Here is an 18,017-nt window from a genome sequence, read left to right as displayed (position 1 = left end):
TTGCAATGATAGAAAAAAATGTGAGAGAAAACTGCAGGTACCGGGAGGGGGGTACTTATTTTTTTAAAGGGATACTTTATAAAAAAGGTTGAGAAACACTGGTCTAGAGCACCAGACGCTCCACTGCCCTTCCCTTCTCACTCAAGGGGCTTTAAAAATGCTGAGTCACCCTGGCAACTTTCGTGCCCCAGTGAAATTGACAAGACATCAGGCTCCTAATCTTGATGCCGCACAATGGAAAAATCCACTATGCGCGATGCCTACTCCACACTTAAAAAGGACACTGGCCTTGTTCAGTGCTAGGAGAGACATCTCGCTCGGTGCAAAGTGCGGCCGGCCTCACCCATTCAGGAGGAGCAGTTAAGGCCAATGGAAGAATTCCTTCACCTCTGGAAGAGGTGGGTTAATGACATCAATGGAACTCCTCCCCCCTCCCCATATCAATGTAGGAAGTGTCCATCTTACGGCACCGTAGCAGCACCGCTCGAGTGTAGACAGGCCCTTGCAAGCGGGAGAGCCCAAAATGCACAATGGAAAAGGACAAGCTGGGAATTAAATGTAAATCTTTATTATTTAACAAACACTATAATTCTGAACTTTGAAGAATGTGTACTGAGGGAAAAAATAATTCTTTTGTTTTTTCCTCCTCTTTACAAAAAAAAAGAAAAAAAAACAGGATATAAGAAAAAACATATGTACAGGAAGAGCTGGCCAACTCAAACAGAAAGCAGTAACAGAAGCATGATGTTTCCAAACAGTGGCTTGGCCTAAAAAAATTTAAAAACAATTAAATTAGAATACAAATATTAGAAAAAATTGGACTCAAGCTACCGGGCGGCTGGGGATGCAAGCCGCAAAACTTTATATACAGTAAAACAATTTGAGCTCTATCCAGCTTTTGTTTCCTTTTGATCAGTTTGAATCCAAAAACATATTGCTTTTCTGGAAAATGTAAAGAAAAAGTCTTCCGTACAAAGAGAGGTTTTTCTGGGGGAGAGGAACTAAAAGGGCAGAAAAGTGGAGGTGATTCCAGGGTAACCTCTTTCCCTCCCATCCCTCGACTGCTCTGGAAGGGGGCCCCAGGGAATTCCTTCACCATCTTGTTTTCACTGCTAAGGAAATGGGAGACCCCTTCCCATGTGATCTCTGCCAGCCAGCTTTGCACATGTCCGCTTGGGGAGGGGGCATGCAGGCAGAAACTTTCCACCTGCCTCCAATTTCGTTTGGTGGGAAGAGCACAGATTGGCAGGAAGGACCTTTCCCCTCAAACACACCCATGCGGCCCCCAAGGTGATGGGCACCCCCATTTCCACCTTCTGATGGGAGGATGCAGGGCTTGGTATCCCACCGCTGCAGGGCCTGGGATTTCTGAGGTGCAGCATGCCTCACTGAAGAAAGCTCTATTCATGCATCATGGCTCAGTGAGAATTTGGAGGGGGAAGGGTCTAGCTTTCTGCTCAAGAGCATCTATGGATTAATATTCTGCTCTCCTCCTGCATGCTTTAAAGAGGCCCTTCAAAAGGTATCTGAAAAAAGTTCTAGATGGAACTTGATGGCTTTTACGTGGATGGGGCATTTTAAATGCATCAGGCGTGCTTCTGAAAGTCCCATCACTTTGGTTCTGTGGTTTAACCTAGCTGCAGACCCCAGCTTCAGGGGAAGAGGGAAATTGGGTCCCTGCGTCCCCCGTGTCTGGACCGGGCTGCAGCTGGGCTCGCTAGCGAGAGAGTACAAGTGAGCAGAAGGGATGGTGGAGCTGGAAGTGACGGACTGCCCTTTTTCAGCAGCTAGAACGCTTACACGCAGTCCGACTGGAAGCTACACAAGTGGCTTTGGCTTGCAGTACTGCGGCTCAGCTGGTGGGGTGCTCAAGTTCATTGCCATTTGGAGTTCCACCCTTCCCTTATACACGCTCAAGGGGTCAATTCAACATGCCAGCTTCCTGCTACAGTTTCTTCTCATCCACAGTCGAGAAAGTCGGCAAGGTCCAAAGCAATGCAGACGTCAGAGGCTTTTAACTGGGAACAGGCAGAGCGGAGTATGCAAGTTAGTTACAAAAGTTACAAGGCAAAGTAAAAGGTTACCATTTGGAAACTCAAGAGCAAGAAGAGTTTGCCATTAAGAGCTTAGCAGTAGCTTTGGGTCTGGGACCAAAGTCTTGACAGAAATGGAAGAGTCCAGAGGCCATTAATACGTGGTCGCTGTGCTCCAGTCGCCGTGCTCCCTCCAAACACTATGACATGAACGCTGTCAGCAGTACCAGCGATGGGCTTTGCACTGTTTCTTGACTGAAATAAACCTGAATTGGAGTTACCGAGGTAGTTGGCTAGAAACTGAGATTTCCCCACCTGGCATTTTCTTGAAGGCCATACCATCCCCTCCACCCTACCTCACACACCTACACAAATGCCACGTGCCCAGCTGATGGGCTTCAGCTGTCCTGCAGGCCCCTGGCACCAATTCCCGAGACAAAGCCTTCTTTAAAAAACAGGGAACGCACAGCCCTTTTATAGTCTTCAAAAACACCAAGTTATTGCACTTCGAAAATACAACAGATTTGTGGTTCAAGCCCTCCCCTCCCCCCACCCCATGGCTTCTGCTCAACTAAAAGGATTCACTACGCACAATTTCTACATTATCGTCCGATGAGATTAAAAGGATTCAAAACGTGTCTCTTTACATGAGGTGCAGAGCTGCGGGAGCTCCTAACTAGAACAGTGCGATTCCAATCTGACGTCTTTCCTTTCGGTCCTCCCCCCCCTCCCCCCAAAAGCCCTCTAAGCCTTGCATTCTAGAAACCTCCCCCCAACCCACGCCCCTCTCGCCCCCCACCCGGTCACATGTCCAGAGATAATCAGGAATGGTTATTTAACAAGACAAAGATGCACACAGCTTTGGAGATGCACTGGAGTTTGCCGTCCCGTAGGGTCCCAGGCGGCCTCCAGCGATTCACACTGCGATGCTGAATGGCAGCAGAGGTCAGATCGCTCTGGATCCTGGCTGCCCAGCTTAAGACACTTTCCTTACTTCAGACTCCGGTTCAGGTTGAGCTGGTAGAGCTCGGGGTCAGGCTGGTTAGCGGGGGCAGGTTTCCAACCAAGAAGCAGCTCAATGGTTTTATTTTTCGTTTTAATGGTTAACTTGGAATAGGAAAGTCAAAGGAGACCAGGGAGGAAGGGAAGTGAGGTGAAGGAGGAATCCCCCCCCCTCCGGTTTTGTAAGCACCAGAGTATTCAAGTCTGTCCATTCTGAGATTCAGAGCCACTTCTGCAGTCAGCAGGCAGACACTAAACCTTTCTCGTAAGAGCAGCGTCGTTTCGGTTGGGGTCCCTCATCGTCGTCGTCGTCTTCCTCCTCTTCTTCCTCCTCTTCCTCGGACGACGAACTGTCCAGTGTTAAATCCACAACATCGGCGGTGGCCTTGCCATTCTCTCCATTGCTGTTGGGAGCGGGCAACAGCCCGTTCACCTCCGAAGAACCTGGGAAGAAAGAGGTGTGATTAGAACGTTTAAGCCGCCACAAAGGCTACTTCCACGGCAGAGCCCGAAGGGATGTAGCCTCTTTGCACCTCTGGACATATCTGGAGACGGGGCAGATAAAACCGTCCCTCCGGGGTGGCTGTGTATGGAAGTCCAGCCGCTCCAGAGGTATGTGAATATTTCCTGAGATGCCCTGGAAGGAAGATGGCAACTTATCTGTGCTGTCGCTTTTCAAGATATAGGCCAGATGTGTGTTCCACTCAGATGTGCGTGTACCCAGAGAACTCATTGGGGTTGGGCTCACACCCAGCGGCCTCCAACACCTCTCCCCATGGCTATATAATGGCAGCTCCTGCCTGACCCCGGCTGAGTTCTTTCACACAATAATCCAAGACTGGAGACTCTGATGCAGGCAGGGCAGAGGGTGAGTCACGGAATACGTGGCTACACCCATATCTCCAAGAACAGTTGCAAAAATAACCATTTTCTCTAAGTGGCGGCAGATGTGTATTTTGCACAGGTGACTCTCCAAGCCCTTCCTCCTCTTGGTATTGCTTGGATTAGGGACGCTTACTGATTACCCGTTCACATCACCCTTAACATGCGATGCTTACCAGGTACCAATTAAGGAACCAGCCCCTTGCACTTGAGGCTGCTGGTAGCCTTAAGTGCGGGAGGGGGGAGCAGAAGCCCCCCCCATGCTTGCTGGCTGGCTACTGCTGCCACCCCACTCCCACACGTGTGTATGTGGGGGGGGCACCATTCTCCCTCGGACTTGGGGCTGACAGGTTCTGCTGCTGGTCCCCCTCTTTCCCCTCCATATGGAACCCTGATACCTGGTTAAACCTTAACTGGGATTTTACATCCCTCGCTTGAAGCTGCTCAATCACTAGAGAACTACCTTCCCTAAGTTTGCATCCGACCTAGAAGCTGCCATAAGAGCAGCCTGCTTGGTCAACACACATACGGAAGACTGCAGCAGCCGTACGAGCACCCTGCATTGGAACAGCTGAGAAACGCAGTAGATTTGTCTTGGGCTTCTTTAGCTCTCAATGCTGGAAGTTCCCTCCCAGGGACATTTTGACAAAGCCAGCTGCCCTTTTGTCTGAGTTGCATAAAAGACAAAAAGTCGATGCAACGATGAAGCATTTGAGTCCTTCCTATGTACAATGCCAAGCACCACCTCACCCGAGGCACGGAGACACTGATCGTGTACCCCAGAGTGCGGCTTAGGAAAGCATATAGGTAAGTAAATCAGCTGACGGCGAAATCACCTTGGACAATGTCAGCTGTGCCCTGTAGGACACTTGGTCTTTGAAGCACGGTGCACATGAAAGCCCTGTCATTAGGGCTTGCAGTTCACTGACTCTTCTTGTGGAGGTTGGAGCAATAGGAAAGGCTGTCTGCTGAGAAAGAAAAGGAGAGACAGAGCAAGCTGAGAGTGGCTCACATGGCAGACCAATGAGGGCAGCCGGTACAGCATGAAGGTCTCACAAGGACCATTTCCTTCACAAGAAGGAACAGAGGGACAAAACTCTTCAGGAGTCACTGGGATGAGTTGAGAAAATGAGACTTCTCCTGGATTGGCGAATGGCATGCTGAGATCCCCGCCAAGTGGGCACTAAGCAAGACAAGAGGCAGACTGGAGGACTTAGAGGTAGCAAGTAATCCAAAAGCATCCTGAGCACTAGCTGCCATCAGCTGAATTCTCCCAGATACTGACCAAATGGAAAACAAACAAAACCACTTTCGCTTGGCTAAATTGGTGGCCTTTAGTAGGTGGCTTCCTACTATTAAATAGGACCCTCCAAACAGCGTCTGAATATTTCTTCCTTCATCTAGCCATTCGTGCTGCCAAGTGCGGCATGTGCAAATCAGCCATGGCACAGAGTAGGTTGGGCAGGAGACAAAGGATCTGGGAGGCTGAACTGATAGTTGGAGGAGATTCAAGATCCAACACTGTCTCAATCAAGCTGCACGTCTCAGTCTGGCATGGTCCAACTTCAGTCTGTGGATTAGGGATGTTAAATGTCAATCAGCTAATTGAGTAGTCGATGGAATTTCCATTGACTACTAAATTAGTCAATAAGGGGAGCACTTGCTATCCTGCTGCACCTCTCCCTTTGAAATGTACAAGAGATGCAAGTGGCTCTTGTACATTTCAAAGGGAGAGAGGCATCGGGAACTCACCCCAGCGCGAGGAAGTCCCCCACTAGTGTGGGTTCCCCTATGTGCCTCTTCCTTTGAAATGTGCAAGAGCCACCTGCGACTCTTGTACATTTCAAAGGGAGAGGAGCAGCAGTTGGGACCTGCAGGCGGGACTGTTTCAATCCCTGCTTGTGCTGTCCCCTGCCTCTCCTGACCCTGCAGAGACGATGCTGTGAGGAACTGGCTTTTAAGTTGGCTTCCCCCAGCACCGGCTCCTGCTCCCCCACTTGCTGCCTCTCTCTCAGGAGCAGCAAGGGTGGGAAGCGACTAGTCGAGTTCTTACTCGACTACCCGATAAGCATTTGCTTATCAGGTAGTTGACTAGTCGCTTACATCCCTAGTGCGGATAACATGAGAAATAAGAGGAACAGGGGGAAGTACTGCAGGGCTGATCTCCAGCACAAGCGGAAGGCACTGGCTAAAGACTGGACCGAGTCCTGCTCAAGAACCAAACTGACAGCACTTTTGTTACAAACAGGCTGACTGAGTGGATGCACCACTCCACTGGTGGTTCTCGGAGAAAGTCCTGCTGAGGCCAGTGGGGTTTGTAAGGCTAGCAAGCATTACGCCGTCTTTGATGCACAGGTACCAGAACTCTATTGCTTCCTGGCAAAGCTGATTGAAGCAAGCCCCTTCCTGCGTGTTCACATGAACCACTGTGGTGGGAGAGTCGGTTAGCATGCTGCCCTGATCCAGGCTGATCCCGAAAGGCATGACAAGCGTTGGAAGTGGCTTGAAGCGCCAATGTGCTGATATGAAGACGTGCTTCTGGCTCGGACCGTAAACCTTTCATGTCCCTAGATGCCGTATTGTGGTGGCATTGTTGACTGGAATCCTAGTTATAGAAAACGGGCAAAGAGAACCTGATCTGCTTTGTTCTGCTTAGCACACCGCTAGAGAGCCCAGCATCTCTGGCGCTGCTCAGACCAGCCAGTCCACTGACGGGCAACTAGGGTGAGAAACAAACTTCAACCATGACTGAAAACGACAAAGATTCAGTCTCGTGAGCTGGGCCACATGGTCTAGTAACTAAAGGTTTACATGGACCACGGTCAAAGGCTGAGATTAGCAGTCCAGAGAGAGACAGATATCAAATTAATGTAGAAGAAAGGCCCTCAGATGCGTAGAAGCTAGTAGAGTCTCTATAAAAATCAAGACTGAATCCGCTATGTTACAGTTAACACCCGCTGACCAAAGAGGTACAATGTGAAGTGGAGACTGAAGGCTTATTCTTTGGCTCTGCCCCTCACTAGTCAATTGTCTAGGTCCGGAAAGACATGATTTCCCCTCCTTTGGAGAGAAGCCACTACAGCCATGATGTTGACAACAGGCCAGAGTGAGGAACAGTGTGTTGATAATACTGACTGAAGCTAGGAAGCTTCCTGTGTTTGGGGAAAACTACCACATGGAAACAGGCATCCTGAAGATCGAAAGCAGCTAATCAGAGGTCATGAGCCAAATACGGGGAGAACAGTAGCCATGGTAACCATGTGGAAATTACACATTCGATGGAATTGGTAAGACCATGGAGACTGAGTCAGGTCTCATCCCTCCCCCGAACGTAGGGGTCAGAAAGCATTAGGAGCACAATCCTTTCCCCCGAAGAAGAGGCATCACCTTCTCCACAGCTCTCAGGGGGGCCAATTCGGGATCTGCTGAAGCAGCAACAGCAGTTCATGGGAGGAGTCCCGGAAAAGGGACTCCCATGCCACTTTGAAGGCATAACTCAACTTTGCTAAACAATGGATTTGGACTCAATAACTAAACCAGTTAAGGATCAAAACTCCATTCTAAGGGCCTGAAGACCCCATCAAGAACGATTCCCCCCTTACAGTGTTGTTACTACCTCTCTGATACTGCTAACTCCTGTGTGGGGAAAGACAGGGGAACCTACTAGCAGACTTACAGCAGCATTCTGAATAGAGCGCCTAAGGTGTTCGACAATTCTCCAATACTGACCACATCTCCCGATTTTGTATCAAGTTGCAATCTTTGCAAGCTCTCTACAATTCTTCTTTCAGTGCATTTAAAATCATTAGCCACACCCACACACCCACCTAGTACCAATATCGGACACTGAGGGCTGCAGCTTCTTTCTTTCTCAGCTTTGATTGGACACCAGGATCCATCCACCAGGAATTCGATTTCATCTGCATCCTCGCATTCCGTCAGTATTTTTGAGAGGAGCCTGAAGAGGAAAGAGAATACCATCTATTAGCCCTGAGGCACTCGGCAATCTGTCATCAAAAGTGCTCTGCTAAGAGGGATCTTCACTTTAAATGGCCCTAAAACGTACAGGGTTGAAGGGGATTTGGTGATAGTGAAAAGCTGCTACACCCAAGTCCTATTATTCCACACAACAGGTACTGGTAGAGCAAACATCCCCACTCCACCCTGATGTGCCTTAAACCATGAATCAGAGAGACTAAGAGAGAGAGCAGCCTTCCTGCTCAATCCAGTCCTTGGTCTCTATCGATGCTGCCCATGGAGTGGAAGGGGACAACTACTGTTATGTATGAGAGGTGGTGGTTTGGTGATGAAGGCTTTCTATTAGGAAGTGGGCTGAGATGACAGCTCAATTATTAGATGTGATAACAAACCTAGAGCAGATTTGAACATGAGGCTAAAGTCTCTCCCTCACACCTTATCTTGTAGCTCATCAGGCTGACATTTTCATCACAGTAGAACACATTCCTAACCCCGCTGCAAGCCTTTTGTTGGCTAACTTCCCAAATCCCTTGTGCTGCTGCCCAGACAATATTCTGGGGAAGCCACATCGATAGCTCATTGGTAACTCGCGAACATCCAGTTTTACTCATCGTAAACGGACAGAATACTTCACCAGATGCTGGACTTCCCAAGCTAGTGCTGAAATCTCTGGGGAAAAGTACAAGGCATGACCTGTCCTCCCACACTGGGTGGAAAATACACCAATTATGGCACAGTTTGACATGGCCACCTTTTCTAATCACAAGGAGACTGACCACAAGGAGATCAAAACTACTGCTCTGGTTGACCGGGCCACAGACGCTGGGTGTTTGCTTTTCTACTGTTGAGGTGTCTCATCACTGGCCTCACAAGGGTGTCAATTTGAGCAGGTCAATTCTAGAAAGCATCACACACATCTTGGCTGGGGAGTTATCAGTAGGAGGGTGAACAAATACTTGATTTGCAAAAGGCCATTCATGACATTTCCTTGACGTGTGATACATTTGGAGAACAGTTTTGTCATGACTGAGTAGGAGTTGCTCTTTGATTCATGACAGGCTCTGGAGTTCTATTGGCCTAGCCTAGCTAAAGGACTACTAGAAACAGAAATACTAGACATTTCTATTTCTCCTTTTCTTCCAAAGTCTAGTCCTCCACAGCCAGGCTATAAATCAGAAAGGGAGATGGATTTTTCCTGTTGTATTGGTTGAGTTAGAGGATATTTAATAATTATGACAGATAATAATGTCTACTTAAGCATCTTCTTCTGTTTTTTCCTGTTTAAAATTATGTGGGGTCAAATTATTTAATGTCAGCCGACATTAAAATTCAAGAAGTAAATGTTAAAATGAAAATTGTCAACACATCAAAATATACAAAGTAAATATCCTTAAATCAAACTCTAGGTTCTCAAATAGCATTTTTCTTACTATGCCTCTCAAAATTTCAATTTTTTTATATTTACCAATAAAAATTTAATTCTTCCAAACTATGTATTTGCCAGAGGGCAGAGTGAACAGATAATCTATGCCTCGACTGCTTCAGACTAAGGAGGCCATAACAGCTAGATAAGATCAGTAACTATGAATTTCTTGATGCTCCGAGTACTGTCTGCATGATTAAATCTAGGGGAATATATAACTGAGGTTGAAAAGGACTGGAGAGGTCGCCAAGTCCAGTTTCTTGCTCTCACGGCAGGGCCTCACTCATTTGCCCCTTGCAGAATTCATCTGAGCTCTTGTGAATTGCTCCATCAGTAGGTCCGAGAGATCAGAGGGTGGAGTTTGTTTCCCAGAAACCAGCAGCTCTGCATCTTGTTCGACCAGTACCCCTTGTTGCCATCACCATTTGTACAGCTGTCAGCAATCTCTGCTTTGGAGCTCAGTAAACAGTCTGGCTGCCGAACCATTTCCTGATTCCTGCTGCCTTGTTCACATAGGAAACAATGGCATTCACCCCTTTCTCTCTTACTTTGCTCTTAGCAGCGCACGCTGGAAATATACGGAGTTCTCCCTTAAGGGGAGCAGCATCTAACCCAGGGTGGGCAATAATTTTTAATGGGGGGGCCATTCCAAGATTTTGGCAAGTGCTCAAGGGCTGCATTTCTACCAAGGAGGCTTGGGGTCTGGGACAGAGATCGGGTGCAGAAAGGAGCTTAGGATAAGAGACTGGGGTGCAGGAAGGGGTGTGGAGTCAGAGGGAGATTGGGTGAAGGAGAAGGTTGTGATCTGGGGCAGGGGTTTGGGGTGCAGAGTCCAAGAGGGAGTATGGGTGCAGGAGAGGTTTCTGGCCTGAGGGAGGGGCTCTAGGAGGGGGTGCAGGATCTGGGAGGGAGTTGTGAGCTGAAGTAAAGGGATACAGAGAGTTTGGGTGGTGGCCTGGGGCAGGTAGTTGGGGGGTGGGAGGAAGAAGGGGGTGTCAGAGGCAGGCCCTGTCTGGGAGGCACATCTAGGCAGCTTCCAGTCAGCAGCCCTGCAGGAACCTGAAGGCTGCAGTGACTGCTCTGGGCAGGGTGAAAGAGCGGGGGGAGGAGGAGGAGGTGGCTTCACTGGCCGACCCTACTGCCCGGAAAAATCTCAGCTGCTATTGGTCAGAAACTGGCCAATGGGAGCTGAGAGATTTCATCGAGGGGCAGGGCAGAGCAAGAATCTCCCTCCTCGCTCCCAGAATAGAGCAGTCACATTTAAAGTGGCTGCCGCTGTGCTGTGCTTAAGAGTCCCAGCGAGGCAGCTGCAGGCTGGATCCAGTGGCTTGATGGGCCGGATCTAGCCCTCTGGCAACCTCTTGCCCACCCCTGATCTAACCCCATGTTCCTGGAGCTATCACGGATCCTAGTTAGGTCTAATTTGCATAGGCCCTAGGGTGACATCTGTTCTGAGGTTCTTGTAGACTATTCTTGTCCAGGTTCTGCATGTTGAAACAATCTCAGTGATAGGAGGCAAATATTCTTTGGGTAGGAATATTCTCTTGATAAGACTCAATTCCATCTCTCCATGTTTCTTCCAATATCAAACCTTGTTCCGTGATGCACTATGGAAGCATATCGCCTCCAAGGAGCTGGTCTATTATCAAGCCGTAATTTGAGCAGCTGACATTCTTAAATGTTTTCAAGGCTAAGGTGACACTGCTATCATTCAGCTAGCTGCCCACGTATGAAGAGACTGAAGCCTTCTCCTTCCCAGGTCACTATATTTGAGAATGTCTATGGTGCAGTTCAGCCAAAGAAGAAAGTTTGGTAGCGGTATGTGGACCCCAACACTGACCACTGCATCGGTAGGATGTGCCCTTCGCAGACCAGTTTTCCCATTAAGTTTTTTTCAAAGGGCCTTATGAACCCTAGGGGGTTTCTATTGGAAGGGATGGACTTTTAGGGTCACTACCCTAATGTCTGGGATCCACAAGAACGTCCTCAGCAGCACCCTCTTGTTCTCTTGGACACTAAGACAGAATGAAGAAACAGTCTCTAAGGATCTTCCCCTACAAATGGCTTCAGACTCTTGCTCCAGCTTGGTGGTGACAAAATACAGGCCTCTTTCCTCCCATCAGAGACCTGAATGCTCTCTTGGGCTTGGTTCTCTGTTAAAACAGCTTAGGAAGGAGGCAGACCAAAGTAACCCCATCTCAGCTGGCTGGATCAGAGTCCAGTGAGGCCATCTGCCACCCTTAGATTTTGTTTTGTACTGGCCCCATTCCATTCCTGTGTCTGCCATGCTGAGTGTAAACCTAGGGAGCGCTGCCAGCCCTCGTACTATTGTTAGAAGGCACAATACACAGGAGCTTCCATCTGGGAGCCTGAAGCTTAACTTCTTCTACTTGAACAGGTCCTCTCCGAAAGCAGCACCAACAACTAGCGTGAAGGGGATTCAATTCTTAACAGGCTGAGGTTCTCTCAACCTACCAGAGTTAAGGTTATTGGTGGCAGATACTAGTAGGAATCATGAACCAACAAGCTCCTTTTGTTCATGGAAGAACATTACAAAAGCATCTTGGCTGTACAGTCTCCATCTACTGGCAGGGAGAAGCTATACCCATGTGTCTGAGAAGCTATACCCATGTGTCTGAACTAGTGCTGAACGATGCAAGACTACAATCCTAAGCAGCTTTGAGGAACCCCAACCAAGAAAGTAAATATAAAATCATTTAAAGGCGTATTAGTAAAAACAATGGCTAAGAAGCCAAGAAAAAATTCAGAATTAAGCTTAAAGAACTCAAACTTTAGAATGCTTGGCCATCTTAGTTACGAATATCCACATTACCATAGATATACCTATTTTATAAAACTGGAAGGGACCTTGAAAGGTCATTGAGTCCAGTCCCCTGCCCTCATGGCAGGACCAAGTGCCATCCCTGACAGATTTGCCCCAGATCCCTAAATGGCCCCCCTCAAGGATTGAACTCTCGACCCTGGGTTTAGCAGGCCAATGCTCAAACCACTGAGCTATCCCTCCCTCTCCAATACACCCCTTCAGCATTTCCAACCCCCTATCTTGTCCTTTTTATAGGAACTCAGAATATAAAATCCTGGGCAAAGCTTTTTCTAAGGACCTTAAGAAGCTTGTAGCCTACAGACACTATTTGCACAGTTTGCGGGTGGAGCATCAAAAAAATGTACCCCCAGAGCACTGGTTTTAACTGCATTCATACCTCCATCTTAGATGTGCTAGCTCTGCATCTAATGACACCTGGATTAATGGCTGGCACTTAGAATCATCTGACTCAAACTTAAGACGTGCTGAGAACTGCTTGTGAGGTACTGAGCACCTTCAGCATCTTGCAGGATCAGGCCCTTAACGAAGGAGTGGGAGAAGTGGTGCATGCTGAAGGCAGCCTGTCTTGTCAGGAGTGTGTAAAGTAGTTTTATTCTAAGGAGTGTAAATGACAATCAACAATCACTGCATGGAAAAGAGCAAAGCAGCCTAGCTTTCGCAGTCACCATGATGAAAACCGAATACGGTTGTAGGAGCTTCAGAGCGAGATGATAAACGACAGAATCAAAGAAGCGACGCCTAGTGACCGAGTCTCACGCAAACCCACCACCACCAGGAACTGGGAGAGGAGTGTATCACATGCCAACTGGAGCAATTATGCTTTTTTAATTTAAAGAATTTTTAAATGAAGGTGGATCACCTATAAGGCCTTAAAAATCAGAGCATACTCCCAGCGTAGAAGAGGATGGGAAGGAGTTATCAAAGAGGCAGAAAAGGAAAGAGGGTGTGAACTTACCCATCAATTATTAGCTGGTCATAGGGTGCTGGTTTGTCACACACAGGGCACATCCATGTGGGCTTCTTCTCATTCATCTGTAGGTAGAAGACTGCATCGAAGCACTGTAGGTGGGCGCAGGTCTCAGCCCGGCATGGAACAGACAGACGCATCTTCACCAGCTATGGACCAAACAGCATAAAGATTGGGGCCAGTCCCACCATTCTACCACTAGATGCCTCCTCTCCCCAAACTGGATACTGGTGTCATATGCAAATACACAAGAAACTGCTTCTAGATGTTTTTGGTGAAAAAAAATGATTATCCTGTAAAGCTGGTTTGAATAAGTGAAGAGGAGAGCCAATGACAATAGCCTGGATTTCTTTGAAGCAACTTACCGGGCAGATGAGAGAGACTCGAACACCTGTAGTGGCAATTTCACTGTCTGGATCCAAACGCAATTTCTCTTTTACTGTATTCAGGAAGACAACATGGGACAAAGTTAAAGGAGCTCGTTTTAGACCCATAAACATGTAGTGCAGGAGCCAAGCTTCTGCAACTGTCACATGGGGAAAAAATGCTTTTGGTGGGGAGGATTCTGTAAATTCTCTGCAGTAGGCAAGCAACTAAGCCAACTTTGGGAAGCAGAGACAAACAGCGTGGGAGGTGGTAGCAGGCTGCTTCACTGCAACATTAGGACAGACACTGGACAAGAATTTGGGATTGGGCCAGGGCCACAGTCACTTTAAAAAAAGAGTCAGTAAAATACAGCATGACTCATCACAATAACGGGGATTGCACAAGAGAGGGGAAGTGAGACAGCAGGACTCCTAGTTCACCTGACCCCTCCCAGTTTTATTTGATCTGAGCAGACTAGCACTACCCAGACCCCAGTAGGATGCAACTCTGGAGCTAACCAGTGAGCTGGGTAGCAGGCATGCCAGCTAGCTAAACTCCTGCAGCTTTTGCGAGATTAACACGTTTGCACCTGCAGCCTTTGCACAAGCCAGAGAGCAAGCAGGGCAGGACGTCTGGCAAAAATGCCATTTTCCAAAGAGGGATTAGACAGATCTGGAAGAAATCAACATATTAGGACAGGAGATAGGAGCCACTAGTGTAAAAATCTGAAGGGAGAGCAGAGAGAATCAAGGATGGTGCGCGAGCTGGAAGGTGAGGAGCTGAGGTGAGGGTGAGGCTACATGACTGTAGAGGTTACAGGGATACTACAACATACATCTTTGGAATCAAACAGGTGCTGAATGAATACAAGACGCTGTCCCTGGACAAACCACTCTATAAACATTACACTAGCATGGATATTCATAGAGGTTTATTGCATTTCCAGCACATCTCTCTCTGGGTAAGTTCACATTTCCATGGCTGTTTCAGACCTAATAAAATAGAACTCAATACAGAATCTTTATGAGATTTTGAAGCACAGGTCTATGTTGTCTACGATTATGTTAGCCAGACAGAAAAAACAAGCATAGTTTGAAAAGATTAAATTCAGCAGACATGTCTGCCATTTTCTAGCCAGTCAAACAGATCATGGGAAATTAGAACTACAGCCTACGGCAAGGGTGGGCAATCATTTTAGATAGAGGGGCCCACTTAAAACATTTCTGAAGTGGCCCTAGGCTGCCCAGGAAGGGGCGGGGCCTTGGGTGCAAGGGGTGGGGCAAGGACACTTACATGCTTCCCTGCCCAGAGACCCTGACTGGCTTGGGGGGGGGGGGGAGAAGGGGAGCACTTACATCTTTGCCCCACCTCCCCACCCCAGAGAGAACCCCAGCTGTTCTGAACAGCTGGTGGCTCCCTCTAAGTGCACATGCCCCTGGCAGAGGAGCAGCACAGGAAGTCTCTTGCTCTCTGCCCCAGCCCTGCAAGGGGCGCGCGGGACTTAGAGTTAGCCCTGGCAGTTGACCAAGCACTGTGCGCCCCTGGTGGGGAGGGAATTTCGCATGCTCCCCCATCCCCAGGCCCTGACTGGCCTGAAGGCAGGGTGTCCGCACGCTGGATATGGCCTGCAGAGTCCCTTTTGCCTACCCCTGTCCTAGGAGCTATTAGCTAGCATCAAAGCTTTTTAAATGGGGGACTATAACTTTGGCTCCCAATTCCAGTGTTAGGCATTTAAGTAGCCGAGTTCAGAAAGCGCTCTTATAAAGTCAACAAACATATGCAGAGGGGAAAACAAGTCAGCCCCAGCAAGCAAGCAGAGTTAAAGTGTAGTGGTTAATGAAACAGAGGTGAACAGAATCTGAAGCTATTTGTAAAATGCTCTGGTGAGCTGTAGTAAGTAGCAGGGTTTATCAAGATACTTGGGATCTGAATTTCAGATGCCCACAAAAAAGAGTTTATGTAAAACTGAAGGGATGGTGTTTCTCATTAATTCATAGCATGACCAGGGAAACCAAACCAACAAAGCCAAACAAAACAAAGAGGACTTCACTAGCCAAATGATGCCAAGATTTTTATTAATGTGTCTCACTGAAGTTTGAGGTGATGACAAAAATCAGCTTGTGGACAGTGAAGGCAGGAAGTCTGTTGTAGAATATTTGCATGATGCTTCTAGACTTCCAAGGGATATATTCTAAGCACTAATTTTTGACCGGAAGAGCCATTCTATTCCGATTACCCACAATCCTGTTTCAAGAAAAAGGAAACTAACTGTGCTCTAAGAGGAATGATAGAATCTGGTTTTATTTACAGCACTAATAGGGGAAATGGGTGTGTAGTCCACTCTCTCTGCTTCAAATATGCTAGATACCTAAGCCTCACAACCAGAGTTGATGACTCGAGTCCCACGACTTGAACTCGAGTCCGACTTAAGTCTCCTAGGTGACTCGACTTCAGACTCTACTTGGGTTCATTGTTTGTGACTTGAGACTTGCTAATTTTGTTAAATCGACTTGGTGAAAAAATTGTCCGAAAATGCTGATATTGATGGCTTGTACGAAAGTGACTTGACATTTTTAAAATTAAGACTTGAGACTCAACTTGGGACTTGACTTGAAAGTGACTTTAGGGACTCGAGACTCGACTTGGACTTGACGATGACGACTCGAAGACAACACTGCTCACAACCACCAGGGACTGCCAAATACATTGCTGGTTGCTGTTTTGCTTCCTCTTATGCTCAAACTGCCATAAGCAAAAAGCAGTTTTGAAGCTGTCCATCAATCACATGGATCGCTGGTTATTTAGGCACAATTATACCAAAATCACTGTCAGAATGTTGAGTTGGAAGAGATCAGCATGTCGATCTGCACCATACCAGGCAGGGCTGAGAGCAAGGTTATTTGCTATTCTGGGACCCATACAGAACTCCAAAGATAGTTGTACAAATGGACGCTAGTGTTTGACTGAATTGATGCAATGTAAAAAGTCTTACTTATGTAAAGAAAGTTCGTCCCTTTCACTCCATTTTATAGATGAGGAAACAAAGGCAAGGAGCAGGAAGTGACTAAACTGGGGAAAAAACTCCCATTCCTGACTCCAAATCCACTGCTTTATCAACTAGGCCACACAATGCCTCCCTTAAACATTTTGAATTTTCTCATTTCAGTATTAGTCATCTATAGCTAGTGAACAAGCTATGAGGACCGGATATGTTTGAACATGTGTTTTTCTTAAAAATTAAATAGGCTCTTTCAGACTGTGCCCTGTAAGTGCAGGCTGCGGTTAGTGTAAAATATCACAGCAAGATTTGTTTATTGTCCTTTTTTACACAGAAATAAGTGCTAAGCCCATTACATCATTTGAAAACTGAATGACTGGAAATGTGTTTCTCAGATTAGTAGGAGCTTTGACTTTGAAAGGTAATTCCCCTAGATTTCCAATAAGTTTCTGCATTTACCCAAGACACTGGTTCCCTCTAATTTTTTCCATCCATGGATTAAATAAATTTTGTTATGTGCACTGAGACATGTGCAGATGTGCACCACCTGCAGAAACACATGCTGCTGACTGAGTGTGCTCTGCTCATCAACTGGTCAGCAGCTGACTCTCCTGGGTGGCCACCCAAGCACTCAGCTTATAGGGAACACTGCTCATTACCACGATTGATCTGAATGGGCTTAACCAAAGATCACTTCTTTCAGGAAGATCGCTGCATTTGAAAGAGGTGCTGTGGGTCACGGGGCTCCCCACATGCTCTATGAAGATTAGCATAAGAATATGAACATAAACAACTCAAATTGTGATTTATGAAAAACAAGTAATGCAACATGTCATTTTAAAAGTTGTAATCCACTGAATCTGTAGCTCCCAAGTGTGAATCTGTTTCTAATTCTAAATGTGCTAATGCGAGCTAGTAGTGATACTTCAGGAATGTAATGGCTTGGTGATCAAGTCAACAACCTGTGAATGGTTTTGGTTTTTTTGGAGGCTCAAACTGTGGTCGGTTCTAGAAAGACATGTGACCATGTTGCCTGGTACTGGAATCCATCTTGAATCTGGTATTTTTCCATGGGGATGGGGAGACTGGAAAGGAAAAAAAAAGTTCTTGCCCTGGGGGAAATCTATTTAAGGAACCCTAAGCAACCCAGTCTTTTGTCTTCAGCTGGCTTTGGACACTGCCTCACCAGCCTAAGAGGACACACATGAAGAGACCTGGAAACAACTGTAAGAGTATGGTAAAGGCAAAACCGCTGGGCCCAGGTCAGAAGAGGATCAACAATGGCAGAGATAAGAACAAGGGTGAGAAATATGGCTCGTAACAACTTCTTGCTGCATTAAGTTTAGCTGGTGCGTTTTGTTTACTTTAACGTCATAGCTTTTTGTCTGTTTTCACTTGCAATGACTTAAATCCTATTTTCCTACTTTGCGCGTCTCTCTCATTGCTAAAGAGCTGACATTATGTACATTCTGCGTGTAAATCTATTACACGGAGTAAGATGGATTAATGTGGGAGTTGGTCCC

The 18,017-nt window shown here is 47.1% G+C and overlaps 1 protein-coding gene across 2 annotated transcripts in view; it reads right to left on the bottom strand.

The window, feature by feature from the left end:
- Window positions 1–546: 546 nt before the first annotated feature.
- The window catches only part of PIAS4 (protein inhibitor of activated STAT 4), a 47,183-nt gene continuing 29,712 nt past the window's right edge, over window positions 547–18,017 (bottom strand). The window contains exons 8-11 of one of the 2 annotated variants that reach the window (XM_075903008.1): window positions 13,496–13,569; window positions 13,119–13,279; window positions 7,745–7,875; window positions 547–3,479 (exon numbers count right to left, since the gene is read on the bottom strand). In XM_075903008.1, the coding sequence (XP_075759123.1) occupies window positions 3,274–3,479; window positions 7,745–7,875; window positions 13,119–13,279; window positions 13,496–13,569 (572 nt within the window). In that variant the 3' untranslated portion in view covers window positions 547–3,273. Of the gene's footprint in view, window positions 3,480–7,742; window positions 7,876–12,539; window positions 12,758–13,118; window positions 13,280–13,495; window positions 13,570–18,017 lie in introns of those variants that run through there. The other variant, XM_075903009.1, reaches the window with a different exon arrangement.

Source organism: Pelodiscus sinensis, chromosome 19 (assembly GCF_049634645.1).
Source record: "Pelodiscus sinensis isolate JC-2024 chromosome 19, ASM4963464v1, whole genome shotgun sequence".
Classification (NCBI taxonomy): domain Eukaryota; kingdom Metazoa; phylum Chordata; order Testudines; family Trionychidae; genus Pelodiscus; species Pelodiscus sinensis.
This window is presented reverse-complemented; position numbering and strand designations above follow the sequence as displayed.